Raw genomic sequence first — 21051 nt, forward strand, 5'->3', positions numbered from 1 at the left:
TAGTTTTCAAATGTTCACTTTATTACACATGACACCTAACCAGTTATCATTACATCTGAGGAAGACAACCCATGAGGCTATCTGGAGAAATATAGTCCAATTTTACAGTGCCAGGCACCCTAGACAAGTGTACCACAATGCAGAAATATGGATATCACCATTATATGTTACATAAAGAGAAATAGCAACAAACTTCAAAAAGTAGTAAATTTGTCTGTTCTTAAAATATGGGTATGCAACTGTTACAAAGCCATAATAAATGGTTTTATAAAATGTAGTTTTATTTTATGTTACTCTGCTGTTACATAGGGCATAACATTTTCACAAGGCTTTTTTGGGACTACAGTCAATGATTAGCAAACACACAATATAGTGGTCCAACTCTCTAAAGAACAATCACTGGACAAACCGGATACCCCCTCACATGTGCACAAATCTGCATGGAAAAGTACTAAAGTTTAGACTTGGACTTGTGTACTTTATTTCTCCTTCCTAGTGTATTAAGAAAGGACATGCATTTTAATTTGCCCAAAGCAATGCTTGTATTCTGGCAGCAACATGCTACTTCTATCACAAGGTAAAGTGAATACCAGAGCTACGAAGGCAGGAGGTGTAAGTGAATTTTTATTGGGAAGGAAGTTGTCAACTTAAACAGCAGCAAATGAAGAATGCATAAGGAAACGCCCTGCCCTGTTGTCACAGACAGATGTAACCTCCAGAATGTGACACAGGAGACATTTCAATCTGTGACCCCCAAGCCCGGATGCATTAAGCGCTTTCCCATTCAATCTAACACTTCTGGATTCCTACTAAAAAGGAATTTGTAGTAAGAGCATGGAAAAGTTGCTTCTGAAAGGAAACCCCCAAGAAAGTTCAGAAAAGGAATGTAGAAATCAAGACGTTATTATTACAATCACTTTAAATTGTAATGCACTACCATTTCCATATCTTCACAGTAATACAAAACACAGTCACTTGCAGAACTGGTTCAGATTACTTAAATACCAAATGTGCTGTCAGTCCTCTACACAAGTGTCTGGAAGTTACTCGTGTTTATATGAAATGAAGCTATTGATACTTTTCTACAGCAGTAACTGCACACCAGGAAGGTGGAGACAACACAAACCAAGGGATGGAGTTTTCCCAAAGCTGCAGTGTGAAAAGACTATAAACAGTTGACCCCATACACATGAATGGGCTTCCTTGCTAGAGGAAATCCAAGTGGAATAAGGAATGGAGATGTAAAAAGGTTTTCTTGAGGGGAAGGAGGTTGGTGTCCTGGATGCCTTTAGTTCTCAGCCCCCTCAGCTGCATCACATTCTTCTCCTGCACTGTCTGATGTCCATAACTATAGAAGAAAAGAGAACCATGGTACATTATTACTTCCATGCAGACATTAAGTCCCTTAAAATGTCAATCCTTTAAGCAAGAAGATGATCAAGACTGTCCTATCAACCCTTCAAAACAGAGCCTAACAGACATTTCCAAAGCCACACAGATGCATACATTCATACATATGTGTACTATGTATGGGCAGTATCACCCATCTACAGGTTCCTCCTTGAGGTCCTGCTCTGACTTTCCTCAAGGATGGATTACAACATGTAAACCAAATACATCCTTCCCCTACCCAAGTTGTTTTTGGTCGTGGACCTGATCACAGCAATAGAAAGCAGACACCAAGACAGTTCCTAACACAATACCAGTCAAGTAGTAATTACAGAACACACAAAGAGAATACTAAGAATTCCATGTTCTTCATTCTCAATAGTGAACCATTTTCCTTGAAAACAGTACTGAAATATAATTTATGAGACTAATAAAGCAAGACATATATAAGAAGAAAATCATGGTCTTTTTTAACTGTTTCCAAGTACATGAAGGGGCCAACAGAAAAAGCAACAGAATTAATCTGTACTGACAGAAATTTAAATGGGGGTTGGGTGATAAAGGCTACAGAAACATAGCATGAATATGTATACATTAACTGAATGCTAAAACTAGAGTATTCCAAGATGTTAATAAAAAAAGAGGAAGCAACATGTCAGCAGTTGATAAAAACCGCAATCAGTTCAGAAAACAGAATTTATCAATACCAAGATGCTACTTGCAACTTAACTATGAACTCATCTGCTCAAGAGAACTGAACAAATATATTAAAAGGCATCATTCCCTCCTGTTCTTTGTTTAGTCTAAGATATCATCCTATCACATTTTCTTTCTTTCTTTTTTTTTTTTTTTTGGAGCTGGGGACCGAACCCAGGGCCTTGCGATTGCTAGGCAAGCGCTCTACCACTGAGCTAAATCCCCAACCCCCCATCACATTTTCTTAAAGATACTGTTTCTCAATTATTTCCTGCTATACTTTGGATCTAAAATGTCCCCACAGGCCTACGCTAAAGTCTCAAATCCTCATGCTGTGCCATTAGAGAGGTACAGAGAGGTAGTATAACCCTAAGAGGAGGTATCAAGTTAGAGAAAGCTGTGTCACTATGGGAGCACCCTTGAAGGACACTGACAAGTTTCTTTCCTGTGGCTGCCAGGAGAAATGCAGGCCTTCACCTCATTGTCAAGCTGTTCATCACATGCCAAAGCTACAACTATAGACTGAAACCTTTGAATCAAACTAAATGTTCCCTTGTTTTAAAGTTGTTCAATCCAATCTGTTATAAGGACAGAACACTAATGCATCCTTTATCTACTGCTTAAGAATGAGGGAGAAAAACCAAAGGAAAAGATAAAACAGGCTTTGGCTTACAAGCAGAGGTAAATTTACACATAGGTGTAGCCTCTGTATTGGTTAGCTCTTTTTGTTTAACCTGACATAAGCCAGAGTCATCTGGGTAAAGGGAACAGTTAACTGAGGCAATGCCTCCATCAGATTAGCCTGTAGGCATGTCTTCGGGGCATTTCTTGACTCATGATTGGCATGGGAAGACCTAGCTTCAGCATGGGAAGTGTCACTCCTGAGCATGTGCTTCTGGGTAATAAAAGGAAGAAGGCTGAGCACGTCATGGAAACAAGCCAGTAAAAGCAGCACTCCTCCATGGCCCCTGCTTCGGTTCCTGTCCTGACTACCCTCTTCTTCTGAGACAGGGTTTCTCTGTGTAGTCCTGGCTATCTCGGAACTCATTTTATAGACCAGGCTGACCTCAATCAAACTCAGAGATCTTCTTGTCTCTGTCTCCTAAGTGCTGAAATGAAAGGTGTGCACCACCACCGCCTAGCTCCTGACTTCCCTTTACGGTGGAGTATAAATAAATTCTGAAAAAACTGAAATAAATTCTTCTCTTCCCAATGCTTTTCAGTCATCATGTTTCCACAGTGCAGTAGACTACAAACAAGAAAACCCTCTATCAAGTGTCCAAAAACAACTTAATTTTTTAAACCTTTACAGGCACAGGCATGCTGCCTGAATACTGTGTATGTACAGTGTCCATGGGGCCAGAAAGAGGGTGTTGGATCCCTTAGGACTGGAGTTTGTCCATTGTGAACCACTATGTGGGCACTGAGACTCAAACCTAGGTCCTCTGAGAGAGCAACCAATGTTCCTAACCACTCAATCATCTCTAGCCCTCCCACGTAAACTTTTGGTAAAATAAGGAGATTCTAACACATACAGAATCCCTAATTTGTTATTCCTAGTTTACTCAAAGAAAGGAAATATTAGAATTATACAAGCTCTCTACATTAACTGTTATCGTGTTCAACTAAGTCAAATAGCAATGATAACACTGTGTTCCTATAACTTTCATAGAAAGGTTTGATAAAATACCTCTTCACCATGAAGACACTTCTCCAAATTTTGTAAGAGACTATGGAGCTCTAGTTATACAGTGTTAGTGCACACCTTTAACCCCAGCACTTGGGAGGCAGAGCAAGTTGGTCTCTGTGAGTTTGAAGCCAGCCTGGTCCACAGAGTGAGTTCCTGGACAGCCAAGGCTACACAAGAGAAAACCTTGTCCCCAAAATAACAACAAAGAGGCTATAGCTTTTCTATACCTGCTTCCAAAAGACATGAACATCAAAATGAAGTTACTGTTGTTTCTGAAAACAGACATGCAACACGGAACAGCTTACTGTTAAGTTGTCTCTAAGCAACTGCATGATGAGGGTGCTGTCTTTGTAGGAGTCTTCATTCAGTGTATCAAGCTCGGCGATGGCTTCATCAAAAGCCTGGTAAAGTTAAACATAGCGAGTAATATAGTCAATTCAGGAACAGAAGCTAGCCAGTCTGCAAATACAACCCTGTGTACCACCACATTATGGTAACACTAGGGAAGTAGTCCCTTGGAGATCTAATTTAAGATTTTGTGAAGGTTCTTCCTTCAGGTTCCTCCCATTTGGGAGAGTTCTGGCCTCACCAATATTTGCTCTGCTTCTTAAAAAAAAAAATAAAATAAAATAAAGAGAATTACTATATCGTGAAACTCACTCTAAGTATTTACATAAACACTTGTTGGTTCTTTCACAAGATACACAGTATATTAACAATACTTACATAATTCTTACAAGAGCTAATGTAGTTACACTGCCCTTCTGAGACACCAGGGGAGGGTGATACAGGCTTCTACTGCCCAAACTTGGCAGGCACTCCTTTCCAGTATTTGATGTTTCCTGCCTAAAGTTATTTTTACTTCTTTGACTACTTTGCCCTCTAGGCTTTTCAGTCAGACATTACTATTTAGAATCACAGTGAGAGAACTATTTAGGGGCTGGGAGGTAGGTATGGGGAAGAGACACTAATGAAGAAACTGTCTAACACACATAAAAATGGCCTCCCTTGAGCACCCAAATACCTAAAAATTAATGTACTTAGTTTCTTAAACACCCTTATAAAGAGGCATGAACTCAACAGATCTCACCGTTTTAGCCAGTGTGCAGGCAAGCTCGGGATTATTAAGGATCTCATAGTAAAATACAGAAAAGTTAAGAGCCAGCCCCAGGCGGATTGGATGTGTAGGTTGCATCTCTTTCTTGCTTATATCAAATGCCTCTTGGTAGGCTCCTTGGGAATTTTCTATCGTTTCTGTGAGTTGAAGGGGGGAAAAAAGTTAAGCACAACAGCAAAAGTATCTATCCAATATATAGCATGCTAACAACTTTAATATATAGGTATCTGGCTATTCTGAATCACCATAGCTCCACTGTATTTAAATAAGACTATGGAGACCACAAAGACAGTGGATAAAGAAAGGTGCTTGCCACCAAGCTTGACAACACAAGTTTTTTTTGTTTTTTTTTCCTTTATTCTTTTTTTTTGGAGCTGGGGACCGAACCCAGGGCCTTGCGCTTGCTAGGCAAGTGCTCTACCACTGAGCTAAATCCCCAACCCCGACAACACAAGTTTAATCTTTGGAACCCACATGGTAAAAGATATCCTCTCATCTCCATGTATGTGCTATGGCATTTAGGCACACACATACTTTAAAAAAAAAAAAGTAAATGTCCTATATGAAGCCCTGCTTTCAAGCTCTAAGCACACATACCCTACACCATCCTATTTCTATGTTCTACATATAATTTTATAGGAAATATAGAAGTGTTACGTAAGGAATTCTAGAGCTATAATTATAACAAACTCCCAAAGCATGAAAGATTAAGGCTGCTTGTAATATCAAAGTATAATTAGAGTTCACCCATGAGCCCAATTTTGTTGAAGATATATAAATTGGACCTTTCTCTTTGAGGCAGGGTTTCTGCCTCAAAGAAATTTGGAATTGTTCTGAAAAACAATCCTCCTGCTCCAGCTTCCTAGGTGCTGCTTATTTTCATTTTCAGGAACACAAAGTTAAACTCTTGATATAAAATACTTATTTCAGACAGGGTCTCTCTTCATAGCCCTGGCTGTCATAAATCTCAACATGTAGACCAGGCTGGCCTTGAACTCAGAGATCCATCTCCCTCTGCCTCCCAAGTGCTAGGACCAAGGATATGTAGCACCACACAAGTGTTCATTTTTAAGGTATTATTATTTATTCTTTGATGTAGCTGGAGAAATAGCTCAGTGGTTAAGATACTGGCAGTTCTTCCAGATGACCTAGGTTCAATTCCAAGGCTACACAGCAGCACAACTGTCTGTGAACTCTAGTTCAGGGCCTCCGCGGGCACCAGGCACCCACAGGTGTAGACATACATGCAAGCAAAACATGTCTACACAGAAAATTAAAAAAAAAAAAAAAAAGAAATTTTAAATACCATTTGTCTACTTGTAAATTTTCATACTTAGACGATTTAATCATATCCACCCACCACCATCCTCTCCAAATATCCAAATGTCCCTACCCCATCTTTCTCATGATCTTGTCTTTTTTGTTATTGTAATTAATACCCCTCCCTGTCTAATTAAGTGTTGCCATATGGACATAGGTGGGGGGCCATCCAATGGGACAAGACACATAATTTATTTTTAAGTTAAAAAAGAACCTGCAAACCACCTACAGACTATTATCCTAAATAGGCCAACTCTTCTGTTATGGTTTGAATATGAAATGCTCTCTAAGGCACATGTGTTAAAGATATGGTTGCAAGTCTGTGAATTTTAAGAACTACATCCTTAGGGTACTACCAGACCAAAGGATCAGTCCTTTGATGATGGCATTATTGGGATGTGATGAAATCTAGGAGGCAGGAGCTAGTTAAAGGAAACAGGCCAAAGGAGTGTTGCCTCTAGATCCTGACCCTCTTGCTTCCTGGCTGCAATTGAATGAGCAGTTCTGCTCCATCATATCCCGCCAAGTTCTACCTACTTCAGGGTCCACATTACCAGAATTAGTGAACCATGGGCCGAATCCTCTGAAACCAAAGTAATTCTCTCCTTGTAAGCTATTTTTGCTTGGGTATTTTGTTTGTCACAGTGATAAGTGACTATCCATTCCCACTTTTTTTTATATTTTCTGGATTTACACATGGGTCAAACATACTTACGTTTTCGATCATCACCACAAGCGACTTCAGCAAGATACCGGAAATAATCTCCCTTCATTTTCAGATAGAAGACCTTACTCTCTGGATTAGTTGCATTGGCTATTAAATACTTATCCAACAATTCCTAAAAATGAAAATAAAACAAATACTAGTAAAATGCCATTAATCACAGACAAGAACTTATATTTCTGCCTATCATTCAAACCTGGACCTAAAACATGTTCTTAGAATAGGTTGTTGTACTAGCTTACCCAGCAGGCCTTAAATGATTTGGCCCATGGTTTATGGCAAACACTTAGATAACACCAAATACTGTTGTTAGAAAAAGCTTGTCCATTCAGCAGCCCTTTTACCCAATATTAATTGACACCTGCTTAGGTGCCATGAACCTGACCTGAGTAAATACATTAAGTCTGAAATAAGGTTCATGCAGCCCTTAAGAAGTGCTCAGTTGGTTAAGCATATCATGAACTACATATCCATGTTTTGAAAAGTATAATGTGGGCTTGGGGATTTAGCTCAGTGGTAGAGCACTTGCCTAGCAAGCGCAAGGCCCTGGGTTCGGTCCCCAGCTCCGAAAAAAAGAAAAAAAAAAAGTATAATGTATGAGATACTATGATAGCTAGCTCTGGGGGACTGGAGAGACAGCTCAGTGGTTAAGAACACTAACTGCTCTTCCAGAGGTCCTGAGTTCAGCTCTCAGCAAACACATGGTGGGTTACAACCATCTGTAATGGGATCTGATGCCCTCTTCTGGTGTGTGTGAAAACAGCGACAGAGAACTCATTTACATAAAACACATAAATCTCTTTTTTAAAAAAGCTACTCTGAGACAGCCTCTAGGTTAGAAAAGGTGGAAGGGGGAAGTGATCTAAGGACAGACAGGGAGATGAAGAGAAGCAGGTAGGAAAGGGTCAAGCTGAAAGTGATATAAAAAAAACCCTGATACTTCAGTTTGAAGAGGCACCTTGTATAATAAAATTTGGCCCATTAATATCTTCTCGTGGATGGGGAAGGAATATGGGGCCTCAACACTTTCTTGGGATTTATAAGCAATTAACAATTGGAAGAGGGGCTCATAAGGCCGCAATTTCTAAGGATCTGTAGGCAGATAATAATTAGCTACTAAGGGAAGAGATTATTTTCTTCAGTGGTGTAAATACTGGTAAGGCATTCAAGCAACCCTAATGAAGCTCACTGGGTCATTAAGATAAAAAAAGACACAAAGAGGGGAGGGACACTTGGAGGGATGGTGATGGCTTTAGAATCACACATTGCTTTAGCATAGAACAAGAGTTCAGGTGCCAGCACCCACATCAAGCCGTTTAAAACTGTCTGTAATTCAACCTCCGAAGAAATCGAATGCCTCTGGACTTGAGGCACACCTTCACTCACATGCACATAATTCTATATACAAACAAGTAATTAAAAAAAATTTAAAGGGGAGACTATTAGAAAGAAGGGGATGAGTGGAAGAGGACAAGTGGAAGAGGGTAGTATGGGCTACTGAATATCATCAAAACACATGACATACAAATATGAAAAAGGCATAACAAAATTAAATAAATATATACGCCTTCCCCTTTTAAAGGAAAGGATATTTAGGAAAAGAGGACCTGAGTTTAACTGGACACAGCTGTAGTCCCAGGTCTTAGCAGGCTAGTAAGGAAGATCACCTAATCACAAATGTCAGAGACTAGCCTATAGCCTATACAACACAGTAAGACACGCCCCCTCAACTTAAACTACAGGGAATAGGGGACAAGAATGCACTCAGAAGAAAACAAAGGAGGAAACACAAAGTGTTTAAGACATCAAGTACAAGGGATAACCATATGGACAGCACAGATAACTCACTATGGCTTAGAATGGTGTATTCAGTATCCTTGGCAGACAAGTGTCTATCTGAAAAAAGATTAAGCACAGGAACTGCTGACTTGATTTAGAAATGTTTACAGCAATCTGAGTGTGACTTTCACATCATTTACATCAACTGGATCTAAATCGAATAGTTGTATTAAAGTGGTGCTGGGGACCAAACTGGTGCACAACCTTGCATGTGTAATACAGACAGGAGCTATTATTCTACTGGGCCACACAACGTCCACTGATGAGCCTAATTATTTTAATCCAGCCTTTCTCAGAACTTGTGCTCCTCACATGCTAGCCCCCAAGGGATTATAGGTGTGTAATGTATAGATGTATCACCACAACAATTTTTATCTCTCATTTCATACAATGGTATCTGCACTTGGGACCTAAACAGAAGTGTTTGTGGGAGAAAAAAAAGTCACATAAGATTGGTACTTGATATAATTTAAAATTTATTTCTTATAAAAGTACTATGGTCTCAACACCTTCATAATAAATAAAAACAATCAAAAGAAGTCAAAGCCTAGAAAAGTGTCACATGCTAAGAACTCAGAAAACAGTAACTCCTCTGCCTCCGTTCATTTTGAGAAGCTGAGCAAAGGACAAAAGTTCATACTTTGAATTCTTGAAAAAATACCAGATAACTATCTGTGAACAAGCTATAAATAAAGTACTAACTATGATACAAATTGGAAAGTCTGGAAAATAACCCAAAATAAGACTTTTAAACTCAAATCTATTATTCAAGAAAAAGATCTGTTTATCAGATCTCAAATAACATGTGGGGTGGAAAAGATCTAATAAAACACGCCTAACAAAATGCAACCACTGTATGTCAGTTTGATAGAAATAAATAGGAAGAAAAGCACTTAAAATATTTAAATTTAAAAAATTTATCACGAGGCTGCAGAGATGGCTCAGTGGTTGAAAGCACTTGTTTTTGCAGAGAACCTGGGTTCAATTTCCAGCACTCACATGGTGGTTTACAATCATCTAACCCAGGGGATGTGATGCCCTCTTCTGACCTCTGTGGTACACACACACACACACACACACACACACACACACACACACACACACACACACACACAGGGGGGGGGAGGGAGGGAAAGGGAGAGAGAGGAGGAGTTAAAGACCCCACTGTTGCTATTACTTTGTGATAGAATTTTGGCAGAAGAAGCTAAGAAAATCTTATTTTCCCTGAGTAAGGGCTTGAGGTAAAAAGCCAGGAAGAAAGAAATTTCCATTCTAACATCAGTCCTCAGTCCTTTCTGAGCTACTTAAGGACAACACTCACCGATCTGTTGCCAGGACTGTTATTACATACACCTCAAGGCATGCTTGCCCTCCAAGACTCCAGGAACTACCAACCATCTACTGCCATTAGTTACCAGCCAGTCATTAAAAACTTTTTAAAAGGGGCTGGGGATTTAGCTCAGTGGTAGAGCGCTTACTTAGGAAGGCAAGGCCCTGGGTTCGGGTCCCCAGTCCGAAAAAAAGAACCAAAAAAAAAAAAAACTTTTTAAAAATGTATCAACTTTGACAACTCTTTTGCACACTGCTATTACAGGCAGTCTACAATGTTGGGCTTTTACAATTTGACTTATATGTTACTTCTAGAGTTTCAGCCAGGGACCATGGTTCTCTGTCAGTCACACTAGCTGTCTGAGAAGGAAACAGAAGGTACAGAATAAGTGTCTTCCCATGCACTATCAGTAGTGGAGGCAAATACTTTAATCAAACTCAAAGATATTCAAAGATTAGTTTCATTTCTTACTGAAATGATCAGAGCTGTATCAAATTATCACTACTAAATAGTAGCTATTAATACAAAATAGATAGGCTATAATTCCTTATGATATACAGCTTTGCCAGGTGGCAGTATCTCACATCTGTAATCCAGCACTCAGATCTCGTGTGTTCAAGGCCAGCCAACAGAGGCCGGACTACAGAGTGAGTTCCAGGACAGCCAGAGAAACCCCATCTTGAAAAACAAAACAGATGAACAACAATAATAATAATCAGCCTGGTTATATAATAACTTGTAGTAATTTCTTAATTATTTTTAACAACTTCATATAGCTGGTGTTTGGGACAGGCTGCCAACTAGCTCCTTGAAGAAAAAATTTCTAGATAAGAGTGCTAGTAAAAACTCAGGGGGTTGGGGATTTAGCTCAGTGGTAGAGCGCTTGCCTAGGAAGCGCAAGGCCCTGGGTTCGGTCCCCAGCTCCGAAAAAATTAAAAAGAACCAAAAAAAAAAAAAAGAAAACAACACAACTCAGAAGGGAAGAAGTAAATCATCTAGCATTTACAGCTGAAAGTTTTCTTATTACTAGTAGTAATTATTTTAGGAGATCTAGATAATCCTAGCATTGGGCTCAGAATCTTCTTGCCTAAGCCCTGGGACTAAAGGATTACATTCAAGAGCCTCCACAGCTACTTCCATGGACTTATTTTTACTGTAGCTCATATTGTAGTCTTCAGTGAGGATCCTGGGAGGTTTGAGGAACTCCCACTGGGCTCCCTCTGGCACTGTCAGTGTTATTTGACTGAAGTGTGTAGAAAACAAAATAATGTGGAGGAGCTATAAGCTGTCAGTATACTACTCACTCCAAGATGATCTGATAACTGAGAACACTCTAGACCAGTGGTTCTCAACCTCATTAACAATGCAACTGTTTACTACACCACCTCATGTTGTGCTGACCCCAACCATAAAATTATTTCTTTGCTACTTAAGTGTAATTCTTTGTTATGAATTGTAATGTAAATATCTGATATGCAGGATAACTTGAAAGGGTCAACACAGAGATTGAGAACCACTACTCTAGCTCAAAGAGACAAAAAGAACTCAAGGGAAGGGTGTAATAAGCATCTTAAACTCAGAAAAACAAGATGGGAATAACAGAAGCGCAATACCGCAAAAGCTATAAACTAAGAAATGAGTCTGCCAAGAAACAGCACCGAGGCAAATGTATATTAGTAATGTTTCTTTTCATTCTTTGCTCCCATGTCTTAAAGAACTAGAGTAACAAACTCTCACAATTTTACCACCACTTAAACAGTTTTACCAAAGTAATCCACTTGCCTTCAGTGGTGACAGTCTACAACACTCATCAAAATAAATATATCCTAGCTTCATTCAGAAGTGATTTGTTTCATTAACAAGATACACTGCTAGCTAGAGAGGTGGCTCAGCAGCTAAGATGTCCTGAGTTCAATTCCCAGCAACTATATGGTAGCTCACAACCATCTGTAAGGGGATATGATGCCCTCTTCTGGTGTGTCTGAAGAAAGCAACCATGTGCTCACATACATTAAAACTGAAAACAAAATACAAAACAAGATACACTGCTCTCATCTAACTATACAACTTATACTTATTTCATACAGAATGAACTAAGCAGGTACCTGAAGAGGAACCTTGAAAATAATAAACAGGAAATAAATGTTCAAACATTTTCCAGTTTCTGCCACTTGACTAAAATTCATTAATACACTACTGACTATTGATAGGGAATATCTTTTCTTCATTTAATAAAAACAAGAATATATCCTAAAATGAAGCAATATATATGAGGCACAAACAAAACAAGTTAGCAGTCTGTTTCCTTGTAATTAGTAATACAGACAGAAGAATTGTGTTCTTGCGGAATATGAGCTTTAGGAAGTATCACTAGCCAGGTGGTGGTGGCACACACCTTTAATCCCACAACTTGGGAAGCAAAGGCAGATCTCTCAGTTTGAGGCCAAACTGTTCTACCTAGTAAGTTCCAGACAGCCAAAGCTACACAGTGAGACCCTGTCTTTGGGAGAAAAAAAGGAAGAAATTAATTATTAGACAAGAGATTACATATGCACATAACTGTAATAAAAGTAAAAGAATAAAGTAAAAGGCAGCATTTTGAGGCAGAAAAATCAAGAACTGAAGGCCAGCCAGCATCAGGCAGACAGCAAACTCAAATCCTATCTAGGCTAAATGAAACCATCTCAAAAAATAAATTAAAAAGAAAAAAGAAAAAAACTTGTACAAATAAAAGCAAACCTTATTCAAGCTGGATGATACCTCAGCTGATATCACACAGCAAACTCTGGTACTCAGAACTCAAGCTTCAAATGAAAGTTTAGTAGTATCCTTACTATCTCAGATCCTGTAAGGTCGGCAATTCTTCATCAAGCCCACACTAAATTCCGTGGCCCCACAAAGTACAATAAAGCAGTAGTGCTAGAAAAATAGATCAGCCATGTCCAGACCTGTCTTCTTGGTTTAAGCTTGCTGTCACAGTATAAACTGCTAACGTCAGTTTTTTGCACTCATAAGAAGTACTCTGCTTTGTAAGACAATAAAGACCCTTCGATGTAGCATCAACAGCCTAAATCAAAGTATGCTGCTTTTGTTGGTGCTGGGGATCTAACCTCAGCCCCCAAGGATTATTCAATATTGAAAACTTGCTCCATCATAGGTGTTGAGATGATTCAAGTGCTTACTGCTCTTGCAAAAGACCCACATTCGATGTCCCCCACCTATGTGGTGGCTCACAACTATCTGTAATTACAGCTACAGGGAATTCAGTGCCCTCATCTGATTCACATGCATTGCACACAGGTGCAATACACATAAATTTTTAATCTTTAAAAAGTGAAAAAAAAAAAAAACCAACTTATACAAAAGGTACAAAAAAGCTTCTTACACACATACCAAGAATCACATAATTAAAAAGTATTGTTTATTTAATGGTGTGTGTGGGGGGGTATGTATTGGAACCTTCAGAGGCCAGAAGAGGGTGCCAGAACCCCTGCAGTAGGCTGTGAGCCTCCTGGCACCAGTGCTGGAAAGGCAACTCAACATCCCAGGAAGAGTAACTACTTAAATGCAGTCATCTCTCCAGCCCCTAAAAGCACTTCTTTGATGTTTTTCAACTAAAGGTCTGCAGTTCAGTAATCAGACGTTAACTCTAACAATCAACTGTATATATTAACCTCATCTATATCCCAAATGGACACAGCTGTGGTAGACACTTTAGAGATTTCAGTTTAAAGTATCTTTGTTGCCTCCTTCCTTTTTCTATTTAGTTCTTTCAGAAAGCCCCACCCACCCACCACTGTTAGCTAACATTAAGGATTTAACTATCTTAATATCCATCTATATAGATAAAATATGAATTTCAGTATCTAAACTTTCATATTTCTTTTTTTAAGATTTATTTTATTTATATGTGTACACTGTAGCTGTCTTCATACACACCAGAAGAGGGCATCAGATCTCATTACAGATGGTTGTGAGCCACCATGTGGTTGCTGGGAATTGAACTCAGTTACATCTGGAAGAGCAGCCAGTGCTCTTAACCACTGAGCCATCTCTCCAGCCCCAAGAATGTAATTTTTAACTACTAATTTGTTCATATACCATGAATGACCTCTCCAGTCAAGTTAAAGACTAAGCAAAGTACGACCCTCACTTTATTTTTAAATAACAGTGTGTTCCTATATAATTTCTTGGTCATTAAAACATTATGAACTATGTCTAAACATTTCAGTAGAATGGATACTGAAGCAGCACTATCTGATACTAGAGTCAAGCATGATGATCAACTTCAATGGTTTTCTGCCTCCTCAGGAAATTAAAAAAAAAAATCATCTCACAATGGCAGTCCATTTCAAATACATGTTTTCTCTTTGCATACAACCACTGACTCCTGCTGAATAGATAATACATGTACTTAATATAAAACACAGGAGAGAAAAACAGAAGTTCTCCCTATAATTCCTTAGAAATCTAGATCTTCAAGCGCCAAGGCCCTGGGTTCGGTCCCCAGCTCCGAAAAAAAACCAAAAAAAAAAAAAAAAAAAAGAAATCTAGTAGATCTTCAATTCCTGCAAAGCAGCCATTAGTACTAGCTTGTATGCTTTTCCAGAAATTCAAAACATTTGGGATCCACTTCCATTTTTCTCCTCCACACCTTTCATATATTACCCTACACCTTAGTCTCTCCATATAGTAATCTCTCTAAGATATCTCACTTAGGAGGCAGAGGCAGGAGGATTTCTGAGTTCAAGACCAGCCTTATCTACATAGCAGGGTCCAGGGCAGCCAGGACTACAGAGGACCCTGTTTCGAGAACAAACAACAAAACCCAGATTTCTTAAAACTATTGAGGCTGGGCAAGGGGTGCATAGCATTCTCTTTCTTTTTAAATAAGCTTTTGTTATTTTCCTAATATAATTTTTAAAAATCAAAAAGAAATAAAGTCAGGAGGAAAGAACATAGTAAGTTAAGGAAGAAGTATGTCTTATTTCAAAGGCTGCACTGGTGATTATGCAGAAGAGAGAAAAGAAGGGGATTCCCTTGCCACAGTTCCCCTTAGCTCAGACATTTCTAAGCCTTTGTGCCTTGGGCTGGCGTGAGAAGGAAAGTAGTGAGCACAAGCCCAGTTATGGCCACAAGAAAGGTTAAAAAATGGCATCCTCTGCTTCAGGCCACAGAGTCCATTTCTCTTGCCAGTGCCTCCGCCTTCTGCAGCTTAGATATAAACAGGCTCCCAACCTCAGTCTTGCTTATTCACCACAAATACCCTCTGACCTGACAGCTACCAGCAGCGTGGGCATGAAAGGGGCATTCATGCCATGGTGCAGCCGGAAGTCACAGGCTGTGCTGACCAGTTCAGAGATGGTACTGTATGCTCCTCATTCTCAAGGTCCCCAGCTGTACACCTTTGCACAGCACCAAGGAGCCAAGCTGGTCTGGGTATCACTCCAGCCCCTAAGTATAATACACATATAACTGGGAATGGTGAGGGCTTTCCCACCAATGGTGGCATACATCTTCCAACAAGGGATCTCTAATCATAATCATTTCTAAACAGTTACATCAACTAGGGACCAAACACTCAAATATATGAGCCTATGGTAGGCCATACTCACTCAAACCACCAGAGGGTACTTGCTTGGATAGCATATGTACAAAAGTTAGAAAAGGGATGGAAGAACAATGAAGCTGTGACATCCATTACTCTAGTTGCCAGAGTTCATTCAGCAGATCCCCTTCTCTTCAGGACTTTCTGAAAAATGTGACTCCTGCCCCCACCCTGAGGCTGTACACTCTAGAGAATAACCAAACTCCTAATAAAAGACAGACCACTCACGCATCTTAAAAAAAGGAAACTTGGAGGTCAGGGAAACTTTTTTTTTTTTTTTTAAAGAAAAGCTAGATATAGATAAAAGAATATTGGCAAAGCATATTCAAAGAAACTACTCAGTTATTTTTAGTATTTTTTTTAGTATTTCAATATAGCTCTCTGGGAATCCTCCACTAACAGCATCCAGCCTCATGGACTGTTGACTTTTCTAGTATGAGACAGCCAGGCACCCAGACCATATCCAGTAAGTCAGTCTAACAAATCTCCTTTTTAATATATAAGTCCATTCTATCAGCTCTGTTCATTTACAGACCCCTGACTAATGTACCAACAGTATAAGTGCTCACCTGAGATATTCATGGACTTCACTGATTACTGCCCATGTTAACAGTTCACAAGCCCATTCCTCCCCTAACTACCTCTCTAATTCTTCTGAACTTCGTCTCATCTACAAAACAGTTACTGACAATTTACCTCACAAAGGTTGTTGTAAAGATTAAATGAGTTACTAAAACACTACTTGGTTTACTACTATTCTTCAGTGTATAGACAGTATTTATTCAACAAGTTGACTATCTATTAGGTATGGCTGTTTAGATCAATCACCAAGACTTTCTGCTCTAATTTTCACCCTAATTTTGCTGTTTTAATAAAGAGGCCTCAAACAGACTATGCAGCCAGGAATGACACTCTTGCTTCTACCTACCAGGCACTGAGATTACAGGTGTGAGCACCACAGCCAGTTTATGTGACGCTAGGGATCAAGTCCTAGGCTTCCATACACATTAGACAGACACGCTATGGACTGAGCTACGGCTACAACTTGTTTTCTAAAATTCTAACTTTCACACCCAATCTACCAATTTTTCTATTTTCTCTCACAGAGAACACTCAACTGACTTAGAAGGCTGGTATTATTCTACCTCTTCTTTTGGTTTTATTCCCCCTGCCTTACAAAGGTAATTTTCTCCAGGAAGTCAAGATTGCACTTAAAAACCTCAGACAAGAAAACAGAAGAACACCTGTAAACACCTATTTCCTCTCTTCTAATTATAAATCACCAGCTGAAAAAGATGTTCTTTTGCCTAAGCAAAATAAATGCACGTAAAATATGTATATGTATATAGTAAATTCCTAAGACTTAAATGCAACCTGACTACATAAATTAAACAGATCAACACTAAAGATGACTGTCAGAATAATGGAATCATAGAAAGATGAAAGGGACCGAGACACTTATAGTCCAGGGTGACATGAATCATCATCAATGTACCAAACACATCTGTACTGAGAATTCTATTATTTCAGTTTCTTTAAAAAATACAGAACTACAGAACTATTTTAAGAACTTTTTTTTTTTCCCTATTATTTTTTTCGGAGCTGGGAACTGAACCCAGGGCAAGCGCTCTACCACTGAGCCAAATCCCCAACCCCGAACGTTTTTGTTTTAATCCTAGGTGTGGCAATAGGGGACTGCTCCAGAACAGCTATGATTTGCCTCACGTTCTAGCAGAGGTGTGGTTTTACCACCAGCAGACAGTTTCTCCAATTGTGGTGTTGTTGGTTGTTGTTTGTGTATGTGGGAAGGGGTTGTGGTCACAGTTTGTTGTCATGCACAAAGAAGAAAGAAGAAATTAGCTATCCTGACACCAAAGATCAAACTTGCCCCAGGAACTTGACGTCCTTAATCAGCTCAAAATAGTCAATGATAACACAGCCCCCTTTCTAACCTCTGACCTCAAGGATCTCTTTCCTTTCCCTTCTATCCCTTTTTCTTTCCCACCTAATGTTAGGGGGCTGAAAGAGAAAACAGTAGAGAAGGGTGGAAGAAAGAACCACCCACAAAAGCGGCAAAAGCCTCTACACAAATCCATCCCAGCTGTGGAGATGCTGTCCTTAAAAACATTCCAGAAGTAATGCTAGTTACTAAGCAACTTCTTTACTATAACTGGACCGAGTAGGTTTTATCTGCCTCCTGACTAAAACATACTAGCCATGTAAGCACCAGCACCATCATCTCTGTGCTTTTCTTCCATTTAAATGAGTAAAACAACTTTTTTAGTCACATGCATTTGATTTCTGTGATTTACTATACTTGAAAGATGTTTTCCTAGACGTCTAAGCTTCTAAAACAAAAAACCAACACACCACATATCACTGTAATTTTCTATTAACTACCTATCCTACCTCCTTGGTATCCAAGCTTGTCACACTACTGTGACTTCCCACTCGTGTACTCTATAACTGCAGCAAAGCCTACCCTAACCTGAAAAGGATAAATACCAGAAAAAGTGTTATGGAGCATCCTAGCTCCCATCTGCTTATTAAAATTCAAAAAGGTCTAAAGCATCCTAATGCCTCTTTGTGGAAAATGAGATTAATACAGTATTTGTATAGACAGAACATTTTATACAAAGTGCTTGGGATTTGATTCTAACAGTAACAAAAGAACTAAAGCCTAATACTACTAGCTAGACTACTTGCTAAATTAGTGCCATGAATTGAGAGCAGTCATCACAATTGTCAGAGACTTAACATGCTATTCAGGCCCAACAGAGTATATACCACTCTAGCTAGCTACAGTGAAAATAACAATAGATCAGGGTGTACTCCCTCCACAAATAGTTAAAAATCAAATAGAAGAGAGGGAGGATGCTACAAAAGGAGAGAGGGAGAGACAGACAGATGGATGGATGGACAGACGGGTGGGTGGGTACGGGGACACACGGACACACGGACACACGGACACACACACACACACACACACACACACACACACACACACACACACACACGATACTCTGGTGTAAAATGTTCATCTAATCTCTGCTTTAATTACCAAGCTATTATGATTACAGCAGTAGTATGTTGAAGATATATAACAAGATGTGGTCTCTGATAATGAGGCAATAAAGAAAATACATGGAAACTGAAATATGCTCAATAAAGAAATCATTCTTGTCCCTTTTAATGCAGCTGCAACAATTCCAGGTACTGTCAGAAAAAAAACATCCTGTCTGATGTCTGTATTCCCATGTTGGCAGCTGAGTACTAAGTAGTTGTAACTATCATGTAAAATACTACAGTCTCTCAAAGATTTCAAAGATATACAGGAAAAAACCCTCCTTTTTATCAATTAAAAACTATTGCATACAACCCAACATTTCTGGTGTATGAGAAAAAATAAAGAAACACCAGCGCCTATAGTCCTATATTTTTCCTTCAGCCACAGAACTTCAAAGGAAAAAAATACAATAAAAGAAGGGAAAGAGGGCTGGAGAGATGGCTCAGCAGTTAAGAGCACTGACTGCTCTTCCAGAGGTCCTGAGTTCAATTCCCAGCCACCACATGGTGGTTCACAGCCATCTGTAGTGGGATCCAATGTCCCCTTCTGGTGTGTCTGAAGACAGCTACAGTGTACTCATATATAATAAATAAATAAATCTTAAAAAAAAAAAAAAAAGAAGGGAAAGATCTTGATTTAGTCCTAAGTAAACTGAACAGGTATTCTGATACCCAATACAAAGAAAGTTCAAAGGAAAGCATCAAAGTCTCTTGGTTGGCTTACTAAATAGAAGTCAAGTTCCACTACAGTCTATAAGGCTACTAACGACAGGAAATGACTTGTATTTGCAAGGACACCAGTGTATTTTCATTTAGTTTGTTATGTCCAAGGCAAATTGAAGCACTATGGAACATGATTTGCACTACATTATGTTATCTATGGCTATCCATCATATATGTAGCTGTAGCATATGTACTCGCAGAGCCAACATTATCAGCTCTGTCTCAGGGCATCCAACAAAAAGGTCATTAGCTTAGCTGTGTAACTGCTGAGTATTGTTAACTAACCTGTGTAACCCACTCTGGAATCATCTATTAAGTTCTTCCTGCCCCTTCCTTGCTTATCCCAGATTACTAACCTCATTTCCCATCAGTTTTGCTTGTTTCAAGATTTCTTAGGTAGAGTTATATACTATATTTTTTCCTGAAGTATTTCATATAGCAGTTTCTCAAATAATCCATTCCTTTTAATTGCTGATACATATATCATGACTAAAATAGTACTGTTTACTTGTCCATTTTTCCTAATGGATTATTTGCAGTTTTCTGATCTTAGAATAAATTTGCTGCAGATATGTTTTTAAAGTTATTTTTTAAGTTTGCACCATCAACTTTTGAACACCACAAAAGTGGTAGAGAAGTATCACAAGATGTAAAAAGAAAATTTATGGTCATCCACTGCTACTTTAATTCTAGTCTGTAAGTTAAATTATTTCTTGAAGTGTTGAGGCAAAAATGGTAAAATCACAGTGAGTTGTATTAGAAAGTGTCACAGAAGTAATGCAATTGCAGCTGGCTTTGGCAGAATTCTTCGCATTATTTTCCTAAATGTTTCCAGTTGTACCACAATTTTAAAAATGTGTGTAGGAGGCTGAGGATGTGATAGGATGACTGTCTAATATACAGAAAACCCTGGGTTTGACTCCCAGTACGATATAAAATTGGGTATGACTGCACATCTGCAATGCCAGTACTACAGAGATGAAGGCAACAAGATTATAAATTGAAGGTTAACCCTTTAACAACAACCACTACTACTCCCAGCCCTAAACGTAGCATTTTTAAAAGGGGAATGATAGCACAGAAAAATTCAATGGTAGAGTATTTGACTGGCAAGCTCAAGGCCCCAGGTTCAATTCCCAGCACCACAAAACATTAGCATCAGTAACAAAGAACAAAAATGAAACTTCTCCCATGGGCCCAGTGAAAAGCACATGGGTTAGTTTACAGATAGCGATGTTTAGTTAGTAAAGAGCTTGCCTTGTATGCATTTGGAGGTAGAAGTGCATTTCCAGCTCCATAGCAAGTCTGAATCCTCTCTAAAAATAAATTTAAAAGTCCTCTTATTACCATGTAGCTCTGATGCCATACTATTCAGTTTCAGTAAGAAATAAAATAGCAAATTTATAACCCCTCTCAATTCATTGTATCAATTAAAGAACTAAAAATATAGGAAGAAGCCAGATATGGTATAAGCATGTTAGCTGTCCTATGGTAAAGGGCCAACCTGTGGAAGCTTTATTTTTTAAAAAACTTGCCCTGGGTGGGCTGT

General features: G+C 39.0%; 1 protein-coding gene and 1 pseudogene across 1 annotated transcript in view; both read right to left on the reverse strand.

Moving 5' to 3' along the window:
• Positions 1 to 21051, reverse strand: part of Ywhaq (tyrosine 3-monooxygenase/tryptophan 5-monooxygenase activation protein theta) — a 29408-nt gene continuing 8357 nt past the window's right edge. The window contains exons 3-6 of the mRNA XM_032907519.1: positions 6928 to 7051; positions 4866 to 5029; positions 4081 to 4176; positions 1 to 1348 (exon numbers count right to left, since the gene is read on the reverse strand). Of these exons, the coding sequence (XP_032763410.1) occupies positions 1289 to 1348; positions 4081 to 4176; positions 4866 to 5029; positions 6928 to 7051 (444 nt within the window). The 3' untranslated portion in view covers positions 1 to 1288. The remainder of the gene's footprint in view (positions 1349 to 4080; positions 4177 to 4865; positions 5030 to 6927; positions 7052 to 21051) is intronic.
• Positions 15096 to 15986, reverse strand: LOC116904910 (annotated as a pseudogene).

Source organism: Rattus rattus, chromosome 7, assembly GCF_011064425.1.
Source record: "Rattus rattus isolate New Zealand chromosome 7, Rrattus_CSIRO_v1, whole genome shotgun sequence".
Lineage (NCBI taxonomy): Eukaryota > Metazoa > Chordata > Mammalia > Rodentia > Muridae > Rattus > Rattus rattus.